The sequence below is a fragment of the Panthera pardus genome, unplaced genomic scaffold (assembly GCF_024362965.1).
Source record: "Panthera pardus isolate Hobbes unplaced genomic scaffold, ASM2436296v1 HiC_scaffold_17, whole genome shotgun sequence".
NCBI classification, from domain to species: domain Eukaryota; kingdom Metazoa; phylum Chordata; class Mammalia; order Carnivora; family Felidae; genus Panthera; species Panthera pardus.
In genome coordinates this window covers 35,060,501-35,083,832 of record NW_026526732.1, presented here as the reverse complement: position 1 = coordinate 35,083,832, position 23,332 = coordinate 35,060,501, and the positions used below count along the sequence as shown (strand labels likewise).

At 39.1% G+C, this 23,332-nt stretch overlaps 1 protein-coding gene across 4 annotated transcripts in view; it reads left to right on the top strand.

Moving 5' to 3' along the window:
• LAMA2 (laminin subunit alpha 2) overlaps positions 1-23,332 on the top strand; it is a 620,981-nt gene that overhangs the window by 575,450 nt on the left and 22,199 nt on the right. For all 4 annotated transcript variants that reach the window (XM_053904501.1, XM_053904500.1, XM_053904503.1 and 1 more), the window contains 6 exons: positions 1,881-2,057; positions 5,891-6,039; positions 10,960-11,136; positions 11,366-11,534; positions 21,177-21,289; positions 21,611-21,800. In XM_053904501.1, coding sequence (XP_053760476.1) covers positions 1,881-2,057; positions 5,891-6,039; positions 10,960-11,136; positions 11,366-11,534; positions 21,177-21,289; positions 21,611-21,800 — 975 coding nt within the window. The remainder of the gene's footprint in view (positions 1-1,880; positions 2,058-5,890; positions 6,040-10,959; positions 11,137-11,365; positions 11,535-21,176; positions 21,290-21,610; positions 21,801-23,332) is intronic.

Here is a 23,332-nt window from a genome sequence, read left to right as displayed (position 1 = left end):
TCCTTTGCTGTTAGGTATCTTCAGGATCTTTTCTTTGTACCCAAAGCTACCCCTAGTTCCATTTACCTAGTCTGCTCTGACTCTTCGATAGGGGCCGATTCATAGGAGAGAGAAATAATAGACCCAGCTCTGCTCTCTTAAAATATCTCTGACCAAGAGTCAACAGTCATTAGGAAATATTAGTAAGAAGTTTATGGGAATCCTGAAAGCAATGAGTTTGTTTCTTTAAAAATGTTAAAAATATCATACTTACAAAATTTTGATTACCTTGATATGACACAACTATTCATTTCACTGCTTTCTCCAACTGAAATTATTTTAAAGCATGGCTATAGAGCTCAGGGAAATCACGGAAGAATAGGAGAAAGGAGAAGTGAATCCATCTGTGAGACCAGAACTTTCGGGGTCTTCATGGTTCATAGTTGGAGGCTCTAGTTTGGAATTGGCCATAGATATCCATTATGAGAAGCTCAGGAATAAGGACTAGGGAAATACAGAATTGAACTCTAAGGATCCATGCTGGCTTCTTTAAGGAAGTTTTACTAAGAGCTTTAATGTTGCAAAGGCTACTCTCATCCACATCCCAAAGATATATACATGAGGATGGGAAACTGTCCAGAAAATTAATAGCCTGTATGTGTGAAAACGATAATTCTATAAAGGCAATTTTCCGTCACCAGGAATTATTTTACAACTGAAATATGAGGCAGAAATGATGTGGATAAATATTGAAAAGTCTGCACAGTAGTTTTATCAGAACTATCCAAAAGTCTATCATTTGAAATTTGGAAACAAAAATAGAGGATATATTTTACAATACTTCTGTCACTTACCTGGGCCTGAAACCCTGTGGGGGAAAATATTCTGTGCTAGAGGATGCCATGATTTTACTCCAGCAAAATCCAGAAGTTTGAAAATGACCGTTTTAAGCACTCAAAATGCCCAACAACATGGGCTTGCTTAAATAAATCCTAGCACATTTATACAATGGAACGTCCTTCTGCCATTAAAAGTGATGATGAAATTTATGTTTCCTGAGAGAGGTATCTCCCACATACATAAATTTAAAAAGGAATTTACAAAGGAATGTGCCTATCAAGATTCAGTGTAAATATAAAAAGGAGGAGAGAGCAAGGTTGTGAATGAATGAATGAATGAATGCATGCATGATGAACACACGAATGAATGAATCAGTGAATGATAAACGCGATATGCTTCTGAACAGCTTTGAGAAGGAGTGAGTTTTGCTTTCTCTCTTTTACACTTTGCTACTATCTGAAATGTTACTGCTTTAATTTTATTATTAAGAACAATTACTATTTTCATTTTGAGAAGTAAAGTGGACTACGAAATGTTTGGTGTGCTTATTTTTAAGATTTAGGTTTTACCTGATTTTTTAAATTTTTCTAGAATGTATTTATACATTTGATAGCAATGGACATCTTACCTTGGACTTATCACTGAGGAAAATGCAGACATAAGCCATGGTCGTACTCATCTATAAAATATAAACAATTAGTTGACAGAGGGTATTTAAGGGATTCTGAGACTGTTTTCAAGAGAGATTTAGCAAGATAGAATTAAACCAAAAGAAAATGTTATCGATCAGTGATAATCATCTGTATTTTAAATCAAAAGTGCTCAAATAAAAGCAGAGCCTGAATTTTTATTTTAACCCAAACTGCTTAGAAAGTTCGGTCATGCCTGGAGATAGTATTTCTTCAGTTGCTCCTAAGTTTTCCATGTAACTCTTGAGTTTCATGCTTCCTGAAACAATGTATTTTATGGTGCCACTGAGTGCTTGAAGGAGAGTGAGATGGAAAAATTAATTTAAATTTTTATTTCTGATGTTTTCTTCTCTTTTTCCCTTTTACCCACAGAACGTTTACACAGTCAGCTTCCCAAAGCCTGGTTTCGTAGAGCTGTCCCCTGTACCGATTGATGTTGGCACAGAAATCAACCTGTCCTTCAGCACCAAGAATGAGTCTGGGATCATTCTCTTGGGAAGTGGAGGGACGCCAGTACAACCTCGTAGGAAACGAAGGCAAACTGGACAGGTACTCTCAGACCCAGTTAACAATGCATTTTCCCTAGTTCTTACATAAAACAGTTATTTTATAAGGAGATGGGTGAGACATTTAGGTTTTGGAATGGTCTTTATTTAATTTTTAATTTATTGAAAAAAAACCTTTTAACATTTATTTTTGAGAGACAGAGAGACAGATCATGAGCATGAGAGGGGCAGAAAGAAAGGAAGACACAGAATCTGAAGCAGGCTTCAGGCTCTGAGCTGTCAGCACAGAGCCTGACACAGGGCTCAAACTCACAAACCATGAGATTGTGACCCGGGCCGAAGTCCGACACTTAACCGACTGAGCCACCCAGGTGCCCCTATAAATTGTCTTTATACATTTAGATTTGCACTGTTCATTTCTCCTACCATCTTTCTTAGGACAGCTATCTCCATTATGATTTTCCTTGTGGGTCAGTCCTAGGTGCAGTCACACTTGTATTTGCACCTATATTCTGTATGGGTTTAGCATATGAGTATTTAAAGAGAGAAAGCTTAAAATATATTCTAATTACAATCATATTCTCTTGTCTCAAAATCCAATTCCTTATCTGGATATCTGTAGATATCCAGCGAGGATACCTTAAATTCAAATTTAAATTGCTTCTAGGATCAATTTCCCAGTTTGACTAGCCAACATGATGCAGTCTGTTGAGGCCTAACCCACTCCACCCTCTCTGGACACAGAGAAGGCAGGGAATGGACCTGGGATAGGGAATGCTAATAGAGCACAACCAACACAAGCATGGACAGTAGTCTATGCTCAATTTCACTCATGACATGAACATAAAGCCTACATAGTGTCTGCATTATAAGGTGTGAACTTCAATTTTCATAGCCCATAGCCATTTGATTGTTAAAAGCTGTCTCTTAGGCACCATAACTCTTTACTGCCTTCATATTTCTCCGGTACTTTCAATCTAATGTTTTTAAATATATATATTTTTTCCACATGATCTTGTTTTTCTCAGTGAAAGAGTTCATAGGAATTACCTAGTCTGCCATCGCCAAAGAATGGAATGCTTTACAAATATGTCCTTAAATATGCATGCATTCTTATAAACCAGGTTGTGTTGTTTGTGATTTTATGTTTTTTAAAAAATCATTTAAAATTGGGTAATCAGTAATACGGTGGACCCTTGAACAATATGGGAGGTAGGGACATTGCTCCCCTCCACACAGTCAAAAATCCACATATAACTCCTGATTCCCCAACAACTTAACCACAAATATCCTACCATTGGCCAGAAGCCTTACCCATAACATAACCATTCGATTAACACATATTGTATATTATATGTATTATATACACTGTATTCTGAAAGTAAGCTAGAGAAAAGAAAATGTTATTAACATCATAAGGAAGAGAAATACATGTATAATACTGTATTGCATTTATCTTAAAAAATCTGCATATAAGTGGACCCACATAGTTGAAACCCATGTTATCCAAAATACTGTATAATAAATCTTATTCTTCTCCCTAAGAAAAATAAATACCAAACAAAATAAATTCAAAGATGTATAACCATGAGTAACTTCAGTTATCTCAGGAATACAAGAGTATTTTAATATCAGAAAATCTAAAAATTATATAATCATCTCAATAGATGCAGTGAAATCATTTGGTAACATTTAATACCTATTCCTGATTTAAAAAAATAATAATATAGATGAATATTAGAAACTGAAGAGAAATGAAAAAATGCACTACATACTGTATGATGCCATTTTTATAGATTTCTAATATAAGTAACACTAAACAGGCAACTGGCTGGCTCAGTTGGTAGAGCGTGCAACTCTTGACCTTGGGATTGTCAGTTAGAGCTCCACATTGGATATAGAAATTACTTAAATATAAAATCTTAAAAAAAAAAAAAAAAGTGGGGCACCTTGGTGGCTCTGTCAGTTAAGCATCCTACTTCGGCTCAGGTCATGGTCTCACAGTTCATGAGTTCGAGCCCCACATCAAGATCTGTGCTGTCAGTGCAGAGCCGGCTTCAGATCCTCTGTCCCCCTCTCTCTTTGCCCCTCGCCTGTCCACACACAACAAAAATAAATAAAATACACATAAAACCACATACTGTTTACAGATATATATGCAAATTTTCAAAGATAAGTTTTAAAAAGCAAGGGAATGATAAACATGAATTCCATGTTGTGGTTACCTCTAAGATAGTGAACCTGGGGGATGGTGTTGGGAGGAAACTCACAGAAGATGCGATCATACTGTTTCTTAAATTGGGTGTAGATTTACAGGTATCCATTTAATTGTACAGTTGTGAATATAGCTTCATTATTTACATCTCTTATGTTGTGAGTAATGTACCAAATAGTCATAATAAAAATATTTTTTAAAGAATATAGAGGGGAAAGAGTGTTATTTTCTCTCATTTCTTACTGCACATAAGCACTTATATAAATTTCCCCTTAAATTCCTTATCTTTTAATCTTGAAAAATAAAATTATTTTCTTACTATTATGAACGATAAGCTAGTTATAATAAGAGGACCAGATGAAACATTGTGAAGTAGGTTTTTACTAAAGGGTATATCTTTCCCAGGTCATTGTCAGATAATTAAGCACCACCTACTGGCTCCAAATTTCTCCCCTTCAAGACTAAATAAATGGACTTAAATCACCAGCTTTCAGGATAGTTCCTAAAATAGAACATGTGCCCATTAGAACAATTAAAATGAGAACATATTAAGTACTATACTACAAAGTAAAGTGGAAATAATATGTTAACATTTCAACATTTTAATGATAATGAATATTCATTTTTTTAATCTCATCGAAGTGCTATTTGAAAGAGGAGACAATGTTAAATAGTTCACGTCTGTTGTAGAACCAATGCTGATTACACTGACATATTTTATTTTCCAAAGCTAACGTTTTGATGCTATAACGTTTTGATAGGGTTATTTGTGATTCTGTTCTGCTAAAGGAGTTTGAGACATCGAACCGTCATTCACCTGAGAAAATTTTAATTGAGCGAGTGGTTTGCAGTTGCCTCTTTGATGGATGGTGAGCACGAGTCCAGGCCCTCTGGACATGGTGCTTTGGACATACAGCTGCCTAGACGATTTAGTAAATCATCAAAAGCATTATGATAGGTGATTGAAACCCTCTCCACCACCGCAGGTGACTCACAGCGGACCGAGTGATCATGGTGCCCTCATGCTCTACAAGAAAGGGAGCACACGTGGCATCAGCTTTGGGGACAAGGAATGCATTCAAGCTCCCTGGGGTTCATAATCTGATCTCAAAACCACACTGGTTGCTATAGTAACAGTAGCAAGAAGAAAGCAGTCATGTTTGTGGATGAAAAATTGTCTTCCTTCTTTCTAAGTGTGGGAGACAAGTTACGTGTTGATGATAGCAATCTATTCCAGCAGCTCAGAGAACAAATTGCAGTCTAAACACTCAAAATGCCATGAGATTGGGAGTCGGATCTGATTTCCAGAAGCTAGCTGTCCACTTGTGAAGAGGAGGGAGAGGGATTGACACCCTTTGTTTCCTGACGCGTTTTGTGAGTTAGAGACCCGGTGCAAACACAGCTGTTACCTTCAGCATGGCAAATTTGGTTTGCGGAGGGTCCTGTATTCCTACATCCGCTTTCCACATCATCTAACGAGCAAAAGTGACCAATGATTAAAAAGCTTTTGTCAGCCACTTTAAATACTCTAAGAAAATATTGAGCCTTAAATTCTCAGGTAAGATCTCAGAGCCAATGAATCTGCAGATCTGTCAGGGAACCTTTAACGCCGTCGTAGTGGAGACCCCTCTTTAATCTTCAACCACCCCTTGATATTGCAGGCCTATTATGCGATATTCCTGAACAAGGGCCGTCTGGAAGTGCATCTCTCCATGGGGACAAGAACAATGAGGAAAATTGTCGTCAAACCAGAGCCGAGTCTGTTTCACGACGGGAGAGAACATTCCGTTCATGTCGAGAGGACTAAAGGGTAACAGTAGCCCTAGAGAACTTGTAACTAACATAAACTCCTTGGCTCACATTAGTCTCAGACTGGACCTTCGTATGTGTGGTCATACAAAAGCATTGTGAAACTATCAAGTCGCTTAATTTCATCTTCTTTACGTTTCATACTTCGGGAACCTCATTTACCTTGGCCCCTAGGAATTCTCTTAGCATTTTTTATTCTGTGCAGTTCTCCGCTCCAGCTTTGGAAAAACCAAATACATCTTCTGAAGCTATAGATAAGAAAAATCCCTCCCTCCGCACCTCTCAAATATTCTCTTCTCAAATAAGGTATGCGCATAGCGAAACACACAGAACAGCTCAGCCGGAACCAGCAGCCTTTGGCAGCTGCTATTTCATTCAGGTTCCAAAGCAGTTATGGCAGCTGCTTAGAAACCTGTCACAGATCCGGACTGTGCAGCAGCTGCAGGACCTACTGAGAGCTGCTAAGTGCACGCTTCATCCCTGTCCCCGCCCCCCTCAAGGTGCCCAGGGTCCCTGCAGAGTGGCTTCATGAGGGAACAGAGCTGAGGGAGAGAAGGGAGAAGGCTGCTGTCCAGCCATCAGTGCGTGGAGGCTGCCTCTCTAAGGATCCATGAGAGCACTGCTTCCCAGCCCTGAATCACAAAATTGGCAGCAATAGTGTTGTAAACTCATCTTTCATTTCTCCACGACGCTGCGGCACTTGATATTTCCTTTATTGGGAAAGTCATCTGTAGTTTTCATCAAAATGTTGTATGACAACTCCGGTAATCAGTTTAGAAGGACAATTAGAGAAAAAGAAAACAGAAGCCCAGAGATTTCCGACCTCCAAACCAGCAAGCCATTTAATTAGACTGAAAACACAGAAAAGAACTGGAAATCAAATGTGAGAAAACCTCAAGACACAGGGAATATTTGTAAATACGACAACAGTATGAAGGTCTAACAAGAGTTCAAGTGAACAGATGCTGTTCTATACAGACCCATATTTTCTAATTATCCTCTTGTGTGGATAACAGTTTAGATACGTAATAAAAATGTCGTATCTTCTAAGTAAATGATAAAGCTTTCCTTGGCTTTTTTTTTTTATTATATAGAGCATTGGTTTGTGGCTATGTTGATACTAAGCATTCTTGCAGAATATCTACTAACTGAGATGTTTAGAAACCATGATTAAGACAAATGAGGGATCAATATTCAGACAAACTAAGAACTTTTACTAGCCTAATAGCCAGATATGTCGGTCATGGTCTCTGAGGAGGAATGCAAACTGAATTTTCTCATTTGAATCTCAGCAACCACTCTGAAATACTATTTTACATGTCTTCTAGACCAGATTTCAGCTTCTTTGCCAAATGCTAGTCCTTCTCATTGTGAGAAGGACTTTGTAACGTCTTTAAACTTTAAAAATTTTCAGCAAAACAAGTGCAGACTTGAGAAATACAGCTGACAAAAAAATAATCACCCAGAATATGTTATTCTGTACAGAAAGGATTCTCACGTTCCCAAGTGCATTACAATCTTGCGCTAAAGTGTCCTTTTAACAGGTGTCTCTTCAAGAAGGGCATTTTATGATGCCAACTTCACAGCTGTTGGCCATTAATCCAACCTTTATTTGATTAAGTTCGATGTATAGTACATCTCTGAAAACTGGTCATTCGGTTAATTGGCCATATAAACAAACAGTTTTGCCATTCGCTGTTAATTAAAGGATAATGTATTAGACATATTAGTGGGTAGTCACTGAACTCTGTGGCAAAGTAAGAACACATCTGCTACCATAATGTCTCATTCAGCACTCTAAGGTCAAAACATAAGCATCGCCTATCCTTTAAGTAAGTGCCCCAATTAACTGATTAACCAGAGATCACTAATGACCCTAACAACTTCACCCAGAAACATTCTTTAATGCTTCATACTCATTCTGTGACACGCTCTGTGTCAAATACGAGACACAGATTATTTCCTTTGATTGTGCTAAGCGTATGTGAAATCTGCATTAATATCCTTCCATCACAGATGAAGAAATATTAACTAACTTGCCCCAAATCATGTAACTAGTAAATAATAGAGCCAGGATTTAAACCCAGGTGTATATGATTTTCACACCTCTACCTGTGCTTGCCAACTATTTATTCTTACCCTTTTTTGTGACCTCAAAGATTGTATTACTTCATGTTGATTAATTTGGAAATGCTTGCTTTCTCCTAACACCATTCAGATCATAAATGTCAATTATGGCATTTTCTTTCTTAAATGAAAAGCCCCGGATAAAATGTTAATTTTCATACGACCTCACAAAATCATTGGATTTTTACCAAACTGAGAGGCAATCTTTTCAAGATTGTCCTGGCCCTCTTCTCTCTCCCCTGTTATCTCTCTTTATCCTTCCTCTTTCACTCTCTCTCTCCTTTTCTACCCCTTCCTCTGCAAAAATCTCATTTGAGTTACTTTGGTGTCTAATTCCATGGTACTCCAGAGATCTCTACCTCCTGTAAGGGTTTTGCTCTCTTAACCTTCTCTTGGACTCCACTTACATGGCCAGTAGTTCTTCCTAAAGCCCTAAGAGCCTGGAGTAGATGCATAAGGCAGTGATTTTCTCCTTTGTGAGAGCATTCTTCAATACAGGTATAGAATTGGGCTAAAGGCCACAAAAGTTAGACCAGATACTTCAGGAATAATCTGGATTTCCAGAATGGGCTCATGATTTGGACACTGCAACCCAAATATTTCTTACCATCCAAAATACGTTCAATCAAAATAAAATTGCAGATTTTGTTTTGTGTGTAGATTACAAATGTCAGCGTACTTCCCTTAATATCTTCTATAACCCATTTGGCAGATTGAAAATTGGTGTAAGATTGAAAACAAAATCTTATACCAATACTCCAAACAAACAAGAAACAGAATGTAAGTAATAAAATATTCAATTGTGAAACTCCAAGAATCAACTGTTGAACTTGTAAGAAAATACAGCTAACTTATCATGATACTAATAGTAATGTTTATTGTAGTGCTTTTTGTACATTGTAGGTCCTCAGTAAAGAGTTATTGAATAAATACTTAAACAACAGGAAAGACACCAGAATCCCAATGGACATATTGGTAATGTTCCCCTTTAAAAAAGAGCTAAATAAATAATCTAGATTTGATGCTCCTAGAATGTAAAATACAAGCAGGATTCAGCTATAGTCTTCTAGCAATGCCCTTATTAAGTAATACAGCTTCAGTGCAATCCCTTAATTAATGTTTTCCATGGTTTAAAGCAGGTATTTTTATCCTCATTTTATAAATGAATGAAATGAGATTGAGCAAGATTAAATAACTGGCCCAGGTCACACAGTAAGCTTCTGCACTAATACTCAATTCCAGTCTGTTCCTCCCGAAAGCTCGTGTTCATTCTGTATCTCTACCCTGCGATCTACTAAGAAAAGACCACTATAATGGTCGTGGGGACAGAACCAGATTAGACAGTCTACATCAGAAACATGAGGGCCTCTGGCTTTTTAAAAATTCTAATCAAGAACAGAGATTTGCTCTCTTAGACAATCTTTAATAGTGGCTTAAACCCCTCATTAAAATTCTTAGGAGCATTGCTATGTCATGTTAGTAAGACGTTGCTTTTAGCAAAAGGGAAAAAAAAAGGTGTGTGTGGAAGGGGACTTCTCGGTGAGTCACACATGCCCAGAAGTGAGTGCTTTTCTAAGTCTCATAAAACACCAGCATTCTTAGCAATAATGTTGAACCTCCTGATTTTTGCCAACACACTCTTCCAGAGTCTGGTAAAAAACCAATATGTCATTTCCCCCTATGTTTCCTTTGAAAATAAATCCAACCTGCTCCCTCTACACCCCCTGAACAATGATATTTTGAGCACCAATGAAATCAATTTTTTTTTTCATTCTCTTACATCTGAACTGTCTCAAAGTGGACCAATAGCTCAGGGCTATTTCAGAGTGTCTTTGCCCTGGTTTATTATTTCTAGCTCCACATGTGGTTTTTATTCTTTATAAAATCAAGCAAGATGGCCTTTTAGGACTGAGTTTTCCAACTAAGTACTTTGGTTTTCTCCCCAGATATGTAGTAAGTTTTCAGTAATCCATTCATGATCCTCGGGCTAGTGACTAATACTTATGACTAATAGCTCATGCCAACTGTTTGGGACTGAAATTCAAAACCTGCATCTAGAACAAAAGAAAAAAATGCCTTTGGTCTTTGTCATCATCAGAATTTTTTGTCTCCTTTGATTCTTTGCCCCAGGATCCAAGGATGGTGAATAAGTAACATGAGGTTCTCAATTAGTAATGTGTGAGTTATCTCTCATAAGCAAATTAGGGAAATTAATGAAACAGTCACTAAGGAAAATTATGGCAAGGAACAATTAGCATGATGTTCTTGCCTGCCTCTTCTATTCAAAAGCCAGCAGCTATGTTCTTTATAAAATGCCCTGTAAGTGTTTGCTGTTGAGTCCTGCAATCCAAACTCTCATGAGCACAGTTTGTCCCCCAGCAAGAAGATAATAGCTAGCACGAACCAAGAAATAAAGAACCAAACAAAATGTGACCCCACGCTGTGCTAAACCCACTGAGCCTTATACGATTAGATATAACGGCACTGTACAGAAGCCTCAGCTCTATGGGTTTGTGTGTTTGGGGCCAGTGTTGCCAAAGCCAAGGCTAACGTTACAGCTCCACTATTACCTTCTTTCAATCAACTCCCCGAGAGAGCTAATGGAGCGGGGGGAGGCAGAGGGACAGAGCCTGAGAAAAAATATTGTTAGCTTAGTGTAGAAATCCTAATTATCGAATTTTGGCTCACTTAAAAGCTACTGGAGGAAGGGGTGAGGGGTAGCAGGAAAGAGTTTGATTTCCAATTATACTGGATGTTTTGTGTTTTATACTGTGTATTTTCAATGTTTTCTCAGCATGTTTACTGTTCAAGTCGATGAAGACAGAAGGCATATGCAAAATCTGACAGTAGAACAGGCAATTGAAGTTAAGAAGCTTTTCGTTGGGGGTGCTCCACCTGAATTTCAACCTCCCCCGCTCAGAAATATTCCTCCTTTTGAAGGCTGTGTATGGAACCTTGTTATAAACTCTGTGTACGTACTTCTTCTGTTTGTTTGGTTTTTTTAATATGAGGATCCCTGTTGCATCTACACTACACAAAACCATGGCGTGGTGGGGGGAGGGGCGTCCAGAGAAGACCTTCTCATTAGATTTTAAAAATTGCACTGCTGGCCTTTAAAAGGGGGAGGAAAAATTCAATAGTAAGGAAGCAAGACGATAAAAACTAATAGAAAGTATTTCATTTTAATCCTATTCCATTAGCCCCATGGACTTTGCACAGCCTGTCTCCTTCAAAAATGCAGACATCGGTCGTTGTGCCCATCAGAAACCCCGTGAGGATGAAGGTAGAGAAATTCCAGCTGAAATAGTTACCCAGCCAGAGCCAATGCCCACCCCAGCCTTCCCTACACCCACCCCAGTTGTGGCACAGGTGAGTGTTTTTATGCTATTTCTTTCTAATTTTAACCTGTATTCTAGTTGTTTTCAGAGAGAAGATAATTCAGGATATCTCATAAGCTCTACTTCTAGAATTAGAGGAAGGGAAACTGGTCTATGAAAACCCATTCTCCCTATATCTTTCTTGGATTACTTTGATTTATATATCGTTCTCCTTAAATTTTCCTCCTTGTAAAATGGCATGTGTTTTCAGTTGAAAAGTTAGCATAGTGCAGAAATGTCTACAGAATCAAAATAAGATCCACCTATAATACCACCACACAGAGACAACCGTAACAATTTCCAGCCCTTTTTATTTGCATTTTAAGTAGTAAATCTTATATCATATGTACAATTTGGTATTGTTTTTTTTTTGAAACAGGTAATAATAATTAAATGTCATACAAGTGTATAGGTCTGATTATGACGCTGACAGGCTAGCTCTGGGGACCCAGAAAGGGACCCAAAGGACCAGCCAAGAGGGCCCGTAGCTTCTCAAAGGATGGAAATCAAACATGAGCCAGTAGGAAGTAAAAGCAGAGTTTCTTGAAGATATGGACAGAGCAGACACATTCAGGGCATCTGGGAGACTCGGAAAGGAGAGGAATATGAGCCTCATCTTTGTTTGGAGTCTGGGGGTTTTCATTGAGAATTGTGGTCCAGTGTACATGCCTCTCAGACATCCAGGAACAAGTTAGAACAGAGGCCAGGGCCCAGGTATTATTCCTTGGAGCTAGGGAACGTTGGCTTCCATATGTCCAGGCTGGGGATCTGGAATGCGCATATAATAGCTTCCTCTGGTCATTCTCACCGGGCCCTTCCTTAAATGTTATCTATTCTAAAGAAATCTTGAACTCCTTGTCCCTTACAAAGAGGACATACACTCTTTGCATTCTGAAGCATGTGTAAAGTGGGGTGGGAGTGCAGGTCCTAGCAAGAATAGAAGCAGGAAAGGGAACAGAAAGATGTTTATGGGGTCCTTCAGTTTCCCTGTTTCAGTTACATACATGTGTGTGGGTGCGACATGCAAAGAGACACAAAAAATATTTCATTTTATGGAGCTGATCATTTCATTGATTACAGTGTGGGTTTCAATCCTGTATTCCAGTCTACTATGTGTATGAATTTGAGAAAGCTGCTCAGCCATTCTATCCCTCAGTCTTCTCATCTGTACAATGAGTATATTAAGGACACATATGTCTCAGAGCGACTAGGAGGATTAAAAAATAATAATGTTTGTTAAATGTCTCGTATATATGAAACGTTTGATAAATGGCATAATTACTAGACAGTAATGATCGTAATGATTGTTCCTCAGTGCTCACTATGCGCCAGCCACTGCCTAAACAATTTCCATCCAACATTATACGTGGTTTTCATCATGGCTCTGTAAACGATATATCATCCCACGTGTAGCTGAGTTGGCAAGAATGACCTAGCCTCAGTAACCCACCCGCTGACACAGCCAGTAAATGGCAGGATAGGAATTTTAATCCAGTAGGTCTGACGATACAGTCTGGCTCTTCATCACTGCAACACTCTGTCTTTCTAATTCTACTTTGTACTCATTGTGGGCCATTTAGAGTGCTTCCAGTTTTTCGCTATTGGAAACTATATTCTGATGAGTGCCTCTGTATGCCAAACTTTCTCATTTATTTTCTTAAAATAGATTCTCAGATGAATAATTATAAGGTCAAGTGATGAATGTATCTAAGGTTCTCAACACATATCTGAGTTGCTTTTTACAAAGGTTCCACCAATTTACATTCACATCACCAACGTATCCAAGAGGGTGGATCTCACTATGCTCTTAACAGCGTGTGCATCGTATTTATAGCACTTGCCAGTTGATGGGTGGAACATGCTGTGTTGAGCACAGATTTTGAAAACTCTTGAACATTTTCTTTTCTTCCTTAGTTTCCATGATGGAACTGGTTGTTTTGGAAACCAGTCTGCTCCTTGTCACTAGAAATATTTTGAGCTTATATCTTCTCTAACATCCCTTCCAGGATTTGAAAACAGTGAAGTCATTTCCTCGTGGTGAGCATAGCATAAGGTGTTGACTTGGCAAATCACTACCCTGTACACCTGGAACTAATGTAATGTTGTGTGTCAATGATACTTCAATTAAAAAAGAAAAAGAAAAAACTAGCGAAGTCTTTTTCCTCTAGGGTAAATATTCCATAATCTCAAGCATTCTTCATATGACCTAATTTCTGATTCCCATATTTCCGCTGATCAATTTCTTGACTTTGAAATATCCCTTTCAAAATATGTCACTTAGAATGGACCATATTACTCAAAATGGAATGCCCAGTTGAGGCGACAGCAGTACCTTTCCTTCCTGTGGCCTGTTACCAGATTTTATTAAGGATGCGCCTGAGAATACTTCAATGTTTTAAATCAATGGATTATGCTATTCGTTCGTCATCATGTACCATATTCAGTCAACCACAGTCTTGAGGGTCATTGTACCATTCATTCTGTTGTGTCAGGTCTCTCAGCCAGCCCATCTTGACTTGGTATGGTTTATTGGTGTAGAAGCCTGCTGGTCCCCAACGATCAACTTCCTTTTCCTTTCCTTTCCTTTCCTTTCCTTTCCTTTCCTTTCCTTTCCTTTCCTTTCTTTTTTCTTTTTTTAAAGTTTATTTATTTATTTTGAGAGAGGTGGTGAGCACGAGCAGGAGAGAGGGAGAGAGAGAGGATCCCAAGCAGCCTCCACACTGCAAGCACAGAGCCCGACATGGGGTTTGAACCCATGATCGTGAGACCATAACCTGAGCCTAAATCAAGAGTTGGATGCTCAATCAACTGAGCCACTCAGGCTCCCCTCACCTTTCTTTTCTAAATGCCCATGCAGACTTTATTTTTTAGGGAGTCTGAAGCATATCCCTCTGTGGTTTCCAGAGATCACGTTTTTTCCCTTTTTCTGAAAATAAAGATACTTTCCCATCTGGGACTAGAGATTTTAACTCATTTAAGTTTTCTTATAACCTTCTGTTCTAATTCCAATTTCCATTTTCTCTCAGCAGTGTATGTTTTAACTTTTCCAAAACAGAACATTCCACTTAGACAAGACAAAAGCAAAAGAGAAGTTGAATGGCAGTCCTGTGGGCTGGCATACAAAGGCTCACGGAACATCAGAGCTGGAAGGGACCTTAAAGATTCTGACTCTTAATTTCCATATGGGGAAACAAAGCCCTAGACCTTACAGGATGGCCTGTGATCACACGCGTTATAGACAGTTGCCACTAAAACCCAGATATCTAAATTCTAACAGCTATTGTCCCTTCTCTTGCACATTAGAATTATTTATACTGTGTGGTGGTAATTACATTTTTTAGAATTTCTATCCCTATTGAGTTGTATTTTTATAGTTTCAGATTATGGAACCATATATATCTTCTAATTTGATTTCTTTCTCTCTTTCTCATTCTTTGTGTGTGTGTGTATGTGTGTGTGTGTGTGTGTGTGTGTGTGTGTGTGTGGAGAAGAAGGTCTGCTTTTTAAAGGTTACTAAAAGTTTGACATTTATAACAAATTTATAACAAATATTTGTTAAGAGCCTACTAATGCAAAAAATGAATAAGATATCATCATTGCTGGCCAGGGAGAGGGAGAAGGGGAGGGAGAAAGACAGAGACAGAGAGGCAGATTTAAGAAATTGGACACTAATATAAATGACAAAGTGAGCAAGTATGTGTGGAGGTCAGTCTGGATAAGTGCGGAATGTGGGCTACAAGCACAACCCACTAGCTCTCAAGATTGAAAATTGGAAGCATGGCAGGGGACACCATTAAACTCCATCCAAACAAAATGACTAGTGGTACCCAGAAGGTTAAAAACAGGTCTATAAAATGCAAATGTTAATATGTCATCACAGTCTTAATACATAAAATCTTTCAATTGAAACAACATAAAATGATGATGACATACTTATGACATTGTGTTAAGTGGGGAAAACAGGATATAAAGCCATATATACTGCATAATCACATCTATATCGAAAGATAGAAAAACTCATTAAAAAAACCCTTGCAAGAAATATATCAGATGCTAACAGCAGATGTATTATGGACTAGAGATGATTTTCATCATTTAAACAAACTATTCTTACCTGTGTTTTGTTTTCATAACTCTTTTTAAAAGATAAATTGAAAGCATTGGTTTTCAACATTGATTCCTGTTCAGTATCCCGTTAGATAGTTGATTTCTCGTCTGGGAAAGAGGGATGTGGTGAGTGGGTCTCCCTAAGCCCCTCCACTTTGGGGGTCACTGAAGAAGCAAACTGGCCCTTATTCCAGTGATCGGGAACTGGCCACGTCTCCCTTCCCCGCCATAGCCCACCCACTTTTATGCAGTGGACTCTGGTGGGTTACTTGTCCTTTCTGAATGTAAGCTGACCCATTGAAAAATAAGAAGGATGATATCTACCTGCATGGATCCCGAGCCAATAAATTATACACTGTATGCAAAGCACCTAGCACAATGCCTGGCTCATAGTAACACTCCATCGTTCTTCTCTGGGAAGAGTTACCCTTTCACACTTTCAGGCAGAGAGCAAGTGCCAGGAAACAAAGTGGGGCGAGTGTTCCATGTTTCAACAATTATAGACTCCAGTAGAAGTTCTCTTACATCTCAAGTCTCACCTCATTTTCCACTTTCACCATCTTCTTTCCTTTTTTAATCAGGAGTTAGATTGTAAGAACGTGTTTAACAATTAAGGCTTGCAACTTAAATCCTGACGTAGGAACTGTCCCCTATTTGTTCTAGCAGAGCCAACAGGAACCATCCCCTATCTTCAGTCCCCTTTTCTTTTTCTTCTCTACACCATCTCACCCCTCCCCACCAACACCTCACATCACGAGGATGACGTTCACTATACTCCAGGGAAGTTTCGGAGTATCCTAGGAAAGCCCTACCCTGTGAAATGGATTATGTCAGTCCCATCAGTAACACATGCTAGAACATCATACATAGATCAGAGAGCATTACATGTGTATTATCCCATTTGATAGTGTGGGAGCCCATCTTCCCTTTGTGCTTCTCTCTCATTCTTTGGCTCATTTAGAGCTGGATAAAACATTTCTACATTCTATATTATATTTGTGGAGATTTCTCATGGAAGATGGTGGAGGGTGGGGTTAGATAAGACAGTAGACTTCTATTACCACCTACAGATATATATGGTATTTATACCAAGTCTTTATACCAAGCCTGTGTGGATTTGTATACAATGACTGGCTGTATTTTTTCCTTGAAGCTTATTGGAATGTGGGACTTGAAGTTTGAAATGTGAACACTGAGAAGAGTGGTATAAATAGCCGTGAAGAGTCCTGTGTTGTTAAGGGCTCTTGGGGTGTTGGGGGAAAGAAGCGAGCAGAGAAGGAAAGAATAGACCAAAAGAAAACTATTTATCAAGCAGCTTTAATACTACAACTTTAAAAGCTAAGTACAGTCTATGCCAAATGATGAATCAGTTGGATATTGGTATGTCTTTAAAGGGAAAACACACGTTATCCGTACTACAAGAAATCTCTATTCGGGTGTTAGTGTATAAATATTACTGCAAATGCCCAATACTTTACCAAAAAATCTCATGTGCTGGGTAGTAACATAATTCACTTTCTCAAACAGCTTGAGTAAGGATTTTATATTTCAGAACATTAAAGTCAGTGCCGTTAAAAAGTATCTTCCACTTAGTATTCATCCATAAAAAAAAGTATCACAAAGAAACATCCAACTTCTCAGATGTGATTCTAGCCCACATTTGTTAGAGGGATTACTGACTCATGAAGGGAGAAAATGATGTAGTTTTTATGATCATTCATCATTTGATGCTTTCAAGAACAAAGATGCCAGTTTTGATAAATGCAATTTAAATATCTGCTCTGCACCAATCTAAAGTCGAGGAATCCTTGCCTACCACTCACATGCTACTCTGAATCCAAGAACTCATTTCCAAATGTCAGCCAACAAACAGCAGTTGGAAATGACCCCTGATTTATTCTGACCTGAAATGGAGTAACTGTGAGGTGAAAAAGTTTTCGCTGTTACTAATCTGCTGCGTTGTCCATTGGCCGATGCCCGGCTTTAAGAAACATGGCTTCCTTCAGAATCCTCTCCAACTATGCCACTGCCCTAATCAGCAGGTACGCCACATTTAGACTCCTCACTTAAGTCTTGTCTGCCCACAACTTGTCACCTGCCAAGCGGACACCAGCAAGCAGGCTGCGTCCTCCAGATCACATTTTTCCCCATATGCACATGCAGTACTTTAAAGAGTTCCCACAAGGTGGCAGGATTGTAACATGTTAAGATTGATGAGCCTGTGATTTTTTTTTTTATTATTGTTGCTTTAATAGATTTCAAAGATAAGTGTTTCCAAAATAATACAGGTAAAGTATCACATCCATAAAGATGATGCCCTCCCTGAAACTCACATTAGCTTGGAGAAGGAAGATTTGTCTTGCAACCATCGTTCTTCAAATTTCCTTAGAATTGCCTCCTTAGAGGACCCTTTCTCTTACCCATTCTCCTTAGCTTAGATTTCTGTGGGAAGCAGGTTGAAAAATAGGAGCATCTTACTCTTGTGCAAACCGCGGGGCACTCTTTGTTCCATCTCACATATTGCCTTTAAAATGTTAGAATTAGGGGTGCCTGGGTGGCTCAGTCGGTTAAGCCTCTCCCTTAGGCTCAGGTTATGATCTCACAGTTCATAAATTCAAGTCCCGCATGGGAGTCTCTGCTGTCAGCTCAGAGCCTGGTTCAGATCCTCTGCCCCTCCCCTCTCTGCTCCTCCCCTGCTTATGCTCATGCTCATTCTTTCTCTCTCTCTCTCTCTCTCTCTCAAAAATAAATAAAACGTTTAAAAATAATAATAATGTTAGAAGGGAACAAAAAGACGTTTGAGCAGCCAGAGGAACTGCTCAACCCTCCGAGGGGCATCAGGGAGTAGGGGAGGGAGAGTAGCCACAGGCAAACCACTAGGGTCTGCCCCCTCCTGTACGTGCACGTCCCACGTTGGGCCTGGTTTCAGACTCACCCTGGGGAAAGTGAAGCACAGCAGACAAGACCCAGTCCTATTTGTCTTTAACCAAGTGAGGTTATAGAGGTCTACACTTGCACCAAAAACATTCCCAGAGTACAGGCTGGAAAATTGTCTTCCAAATGTACATACGTGTAAAAACTTTCCTATACTACATTTCTCAGTCCTCTCCTAACTGCCGTTTTATAAAGGAACGTGACACAAGTTTTAGTAAAGAAGTATTCATAGTGCCCATCCTATTGCAAACTGATGATAGAAAACATCGATTTGAGTGTCCCCAACATACAGTGAACTTAGCATATGGTTTTCTACTTGGAGATTATGTAGTAGAGTGACCCATTATCCCTGTCTTCTAGAACATTGGCCAGTCTGAGGAATCTGCCTGTTGCAAAAGTCAAGCCAGAGCCCCTCTGGCTTCACTCTTCCTAAATTTCCAGCGGTTGTAACCTGTAATGCTTCTTAAAAGAACTCTTACAAAGTCCCTATCCTTTTTGAGTCAAAGGTTTTCCTAAAATAATGTAAGCATGGTCGTTTGCACCTAGAAAATCTGATAGTATGTGACAGAAAACTGGTCAGCTTAGGACCAGTGTTGGAAAGATCTGTCCAGTTTACCAGCAAGCACGCTTATTGTGGAGTTTGGGCCTCAATGCCCAAAATATATAAAGACAAAAGCTCTCTGTGACCTGTAGCTGCTACCAATGAACACCCAACCTTTAGAATTGCCACTTTGGTCATTTAAAAAATTATATTATTAAAGTTATGTTATATTGACATTTATATGTATAGCAACTAGACGAGTGACCACGATGATTAAGAATAACATAGAAATAACCCGCTGGTGATTTTCTTTACAGCCACACTCATTGTTCCCTAATTCCTCAGCATCCATTAACCTTTTCAGTTTCTCAGTTTTCAGAGCTGAGGAGTTAGAGATGTTTTAGCCAGATTTTGCCCCTAATGGACTCACAGCAGGTAGGATTCGCTTAAGAGATTTCAGGGGAGGACTGCAGACTACTAACGTTTGTGGCATGGGGCCTCTGTGTAGGAAATCTCGCGAGAGGTTAATAAATGATCCCAATTCTATTAATAGCATCATTGCAGGCAGAGACATTAAGCTACCAGAGCCTTTCCATTTGGGCTCTTTTTACAGGCAATGTAACCAGAAAGGGGCCACATGTTGATTCCAAGAGAGGCCATTCAGCTGTGTGAATAAATAGCTTTTTCCTGTTCTACCCACTGGGTTTTTGCATATCTGTGTGAATTTCTGCCACAGTCTGCTCTTTGTAACTGACCATCTCCTGGGAAGCAAGAAGGGAAATACTTCCATGAAGACCAATTTTATAGCATTTCAAACACTTAAAGCCTTTTACCTGCTGCGGCGGAGTGCCCCGTTTGAGGAAGCTCAAGAGAAAAGAGAGCAAGGCTTTTCCTCATCAAGTAAAAATGTCCTGTGCGCTGATGAGTCATCTCATCTTCTATTTGAGAAGAACATTCTGCATCAAAAGCCTGCCTTGGGCTGTTTGAGAACCTCTGCTGAGTCAGCGCTCACTAGGGCAGTGGCCCATCCAGAGCTATTAAGTGCAGATCTTAAAAACAGATGTGTTGTTTGAGAGCGTGCAGGCTATTTTCCCATGTACTGTGTGTTCTAAAGGACCTCTTAAGCAGCCTGTACTTCAAGCTATTTTGTGCAAATAGAGAACAGAGAAAGGAATTATGACTCAAGTAATTTGAGGAGCCTTGATTATCTATTGAGCTACGGGTTACACTGGCCAAATACGGTCCACTCAGCCAGGACTGGCTGTATAGTTTCCAGCGCCCAGAGCAAAATGAAAATGCAGGGCCCCTTTTTCAAAAAGTATTAAGAATTTCAAGATGGTGACAGCAGAGCATTAATCCAAGTAAGCCCGCCCTGCACGGAGCTCTCCCTCGTAAGAACTGTAAGAAGTGGGTCTTTGCACAGTGACAGTTGAAATGGTATATGGTGGGATACATTAAAAAATGTACTGGGTTGCCTAGCAACTGGCTCAGGGCCTGAATGGCCTGACTTGGAAGTTTAGATACACCATCTTGAAAGTCCAAATTCATGGAAACCTTCCAGTAGACTGATAATTTTCAAGAAAAAGTAATACAGTGGGAGATAGAAAATGGGGAGGGCAAGAAGGAACACATTTTTCTCCTCTTATAACTTGGTGGCTAGCTTGTCATTTTCCCTGTCCAATCTTCGAAGAATATAACTCTTCATAAGTGAGGTAAAAGTGAAAAGGAAATTCCAGTTTTCTCAGAAACATAAACAATTTTTTTTTTCCTTGGAGGGTAATGAAAACATGAATTGATCAATAAATATTTTTGAGCACATTGATTTGGTGATTCAAGGGTGCAGGACAAGAAAACAGATTCCCATTCACTGAACTTTTCATAGTAACTGCCTACCATGTAGTAGAAAACAGACATTAGTAAATTTTCTTCTTAAGGAACCTCAGTAAGATTATACAGGAATATTAAGCTAAAATAGAAGAAACAAGTAGATAATAGGATCGAATTTTGCAAAAACAGAGTCCATCTCTTCTTTCTCTCCTGGGTATTTTACAGGGTCCTTGTGCTGCGGAAGCAGAACCAGCTCTTTTGATAGGGAGCAAGCAGTTTGGGCTTTCGAAAAACAGTCACATTGCGATTGCCTTCGATGACACCAAAGTTAAAAACCGGTATGTATTATTCTGAGATACTGAGAAAGAGCTGACAAATGGAAATACTGAGTATCTGCCCTGATTCAAGTTTAATCAACTACATTTATTCATTAATGAGGTGAGTGTTTTAAATTCACTGAGTACGATAGAGAATAGAATGATACTTGCCTGCGCCTGAGGAGCTCAGTTTAGGAAATCAGCAGACCTGGAAAGTCCTCATTTCAGAGGTGGTTTTACTGTCCTGTGTGAAAATCACCGCCCCCCCCCCCGTGAGCAGAGGCAACTTTAGCTTAGAATAAGAACGCTTTTACTTTTGTTTTATTTTGCATGCTTTCACAGCCTCACAATCGAGTTTGAAGTGCGAACGGAAGCTGAATCAGGCCTGCTTTTTTACATGGCTCGGATCAATCATGCTGATTTTGCTACCGTTCAGTTGAGAAATGGATTGCCCTTCTTCAGTTATGACTTGGGAAGTGGTGACACCAACACCATGATCCCCACCAAGATCAACGATGGTCAGTGGCACAAGGTAATAGTCCATGAGATGTTGGCAGTGGCCTACGAGGGGAATACTAAGTGGCAGCCGTTGGCATTCCCCTGGTGCAGGTGCTGTTTTGCCAGGGCATATGCCGACTCTGGTGCTACTGGAATGTGGCTGAGGCTAAAAATAAAGCAAGTGCCACATACAACTGGGAAATGTCATCAGACCTGGGTAGGTGTGTATTTGATCACTTACATGCTTCATCATGGTAGCACAGGACTCCATTATTGCTATACAGCTGTGGTTCCCAAACATCTGTCTGCACACCAGGGCAGTTGAAGATAGTTGAAGACAGTTTCACTACTGTAAGTGAGAAATGTAGGACAATGGAGTATGTTTACCTCCAAGTTCTATGTATTCAACTTAGAGGAATAATAAATATTCTGAGATTATATTTTCATGTTTTAAGGTGCTAACATGGCCTCTCTTTTATGAGATAATATTTGACAACCTTAAAAGGTGGTAAACTAAAATGAGCCCTAATACCACTCCTCCTCATCACACCCCGTACTGCGAAAACCAAGAGTTTGGGAATCTGCTGTATCATGTTTAAAGGGCCCGAGGGCCACATTTCCACCGACAGTCATTTGGAACAACTTTTAAAACATTGGCCTTACACCCAGAAACTGGCACTATTATGGGCACAGAAGGCTCATTTGCCAGCTTACTGTCCTCTTTGGCAAGACTGCAAATAGATAATATACTGCCTTATTAAAATGAAAACTCAGAATTTGTTTCTGCACCTGTGATCGCCTATTCAGTAAAGCTTCCCTAGGTAGACCAATAAAATGCTTAATTTTTAGAGTTTGATATTATTAGGTGTTGGATTTTATATATTAACACACTTTGGCTTGTCATAAACATATATATATATATATATATATATATATATATATATAGAGAGAGAGAGAGAGAGAGAGAGAGAGAGAGAGAGAAAGAGAGATGACAAGCCAAAGAACCTGAGACAAATATAATAAAAATGCAAAGTCTGTCAATTCGTTATCTTGGAAATAAGAAATGTAATTTTCATATTTTCTTGGGAGCTTATGACTAGCAAATACTGAGCTTCATGAAGGAACTCTCATTAAGGCTAATTCTCCTCTCTGGCTAATAGAATAAACATTACACTTAAAAAACTGGCATATTGTTGGTCCACAGTGCATCTGGGATTAAGAAAGAAAGTTTCAATACTATAAGCAGCCAAATTAAGGAGGGATTTTATTTTTGAAGATTTTTTAAAATTGTTTCCCAAACCAAGATAAGTGTAAAAATGAGGTTTTGATTATTCTAATCCTAACATAAATTCATTTTAAACCATCATTGTGCTCCAGCATTCGACAGGGTCACCCACTCCGTTTCCTGAACTCAGACTCAAATTTTTTTGTGCCCAAGCCAATCTTGACACTCCTTATTTCCCTCTGTCCCCAACAGATAATTTACCCCCCTGCTGTAATTTCAGCATCAGGTAGCTTTCCATCTTCCTCCTGCCTTTGAACTAATCAGCTGCTGTGGAAACTGCC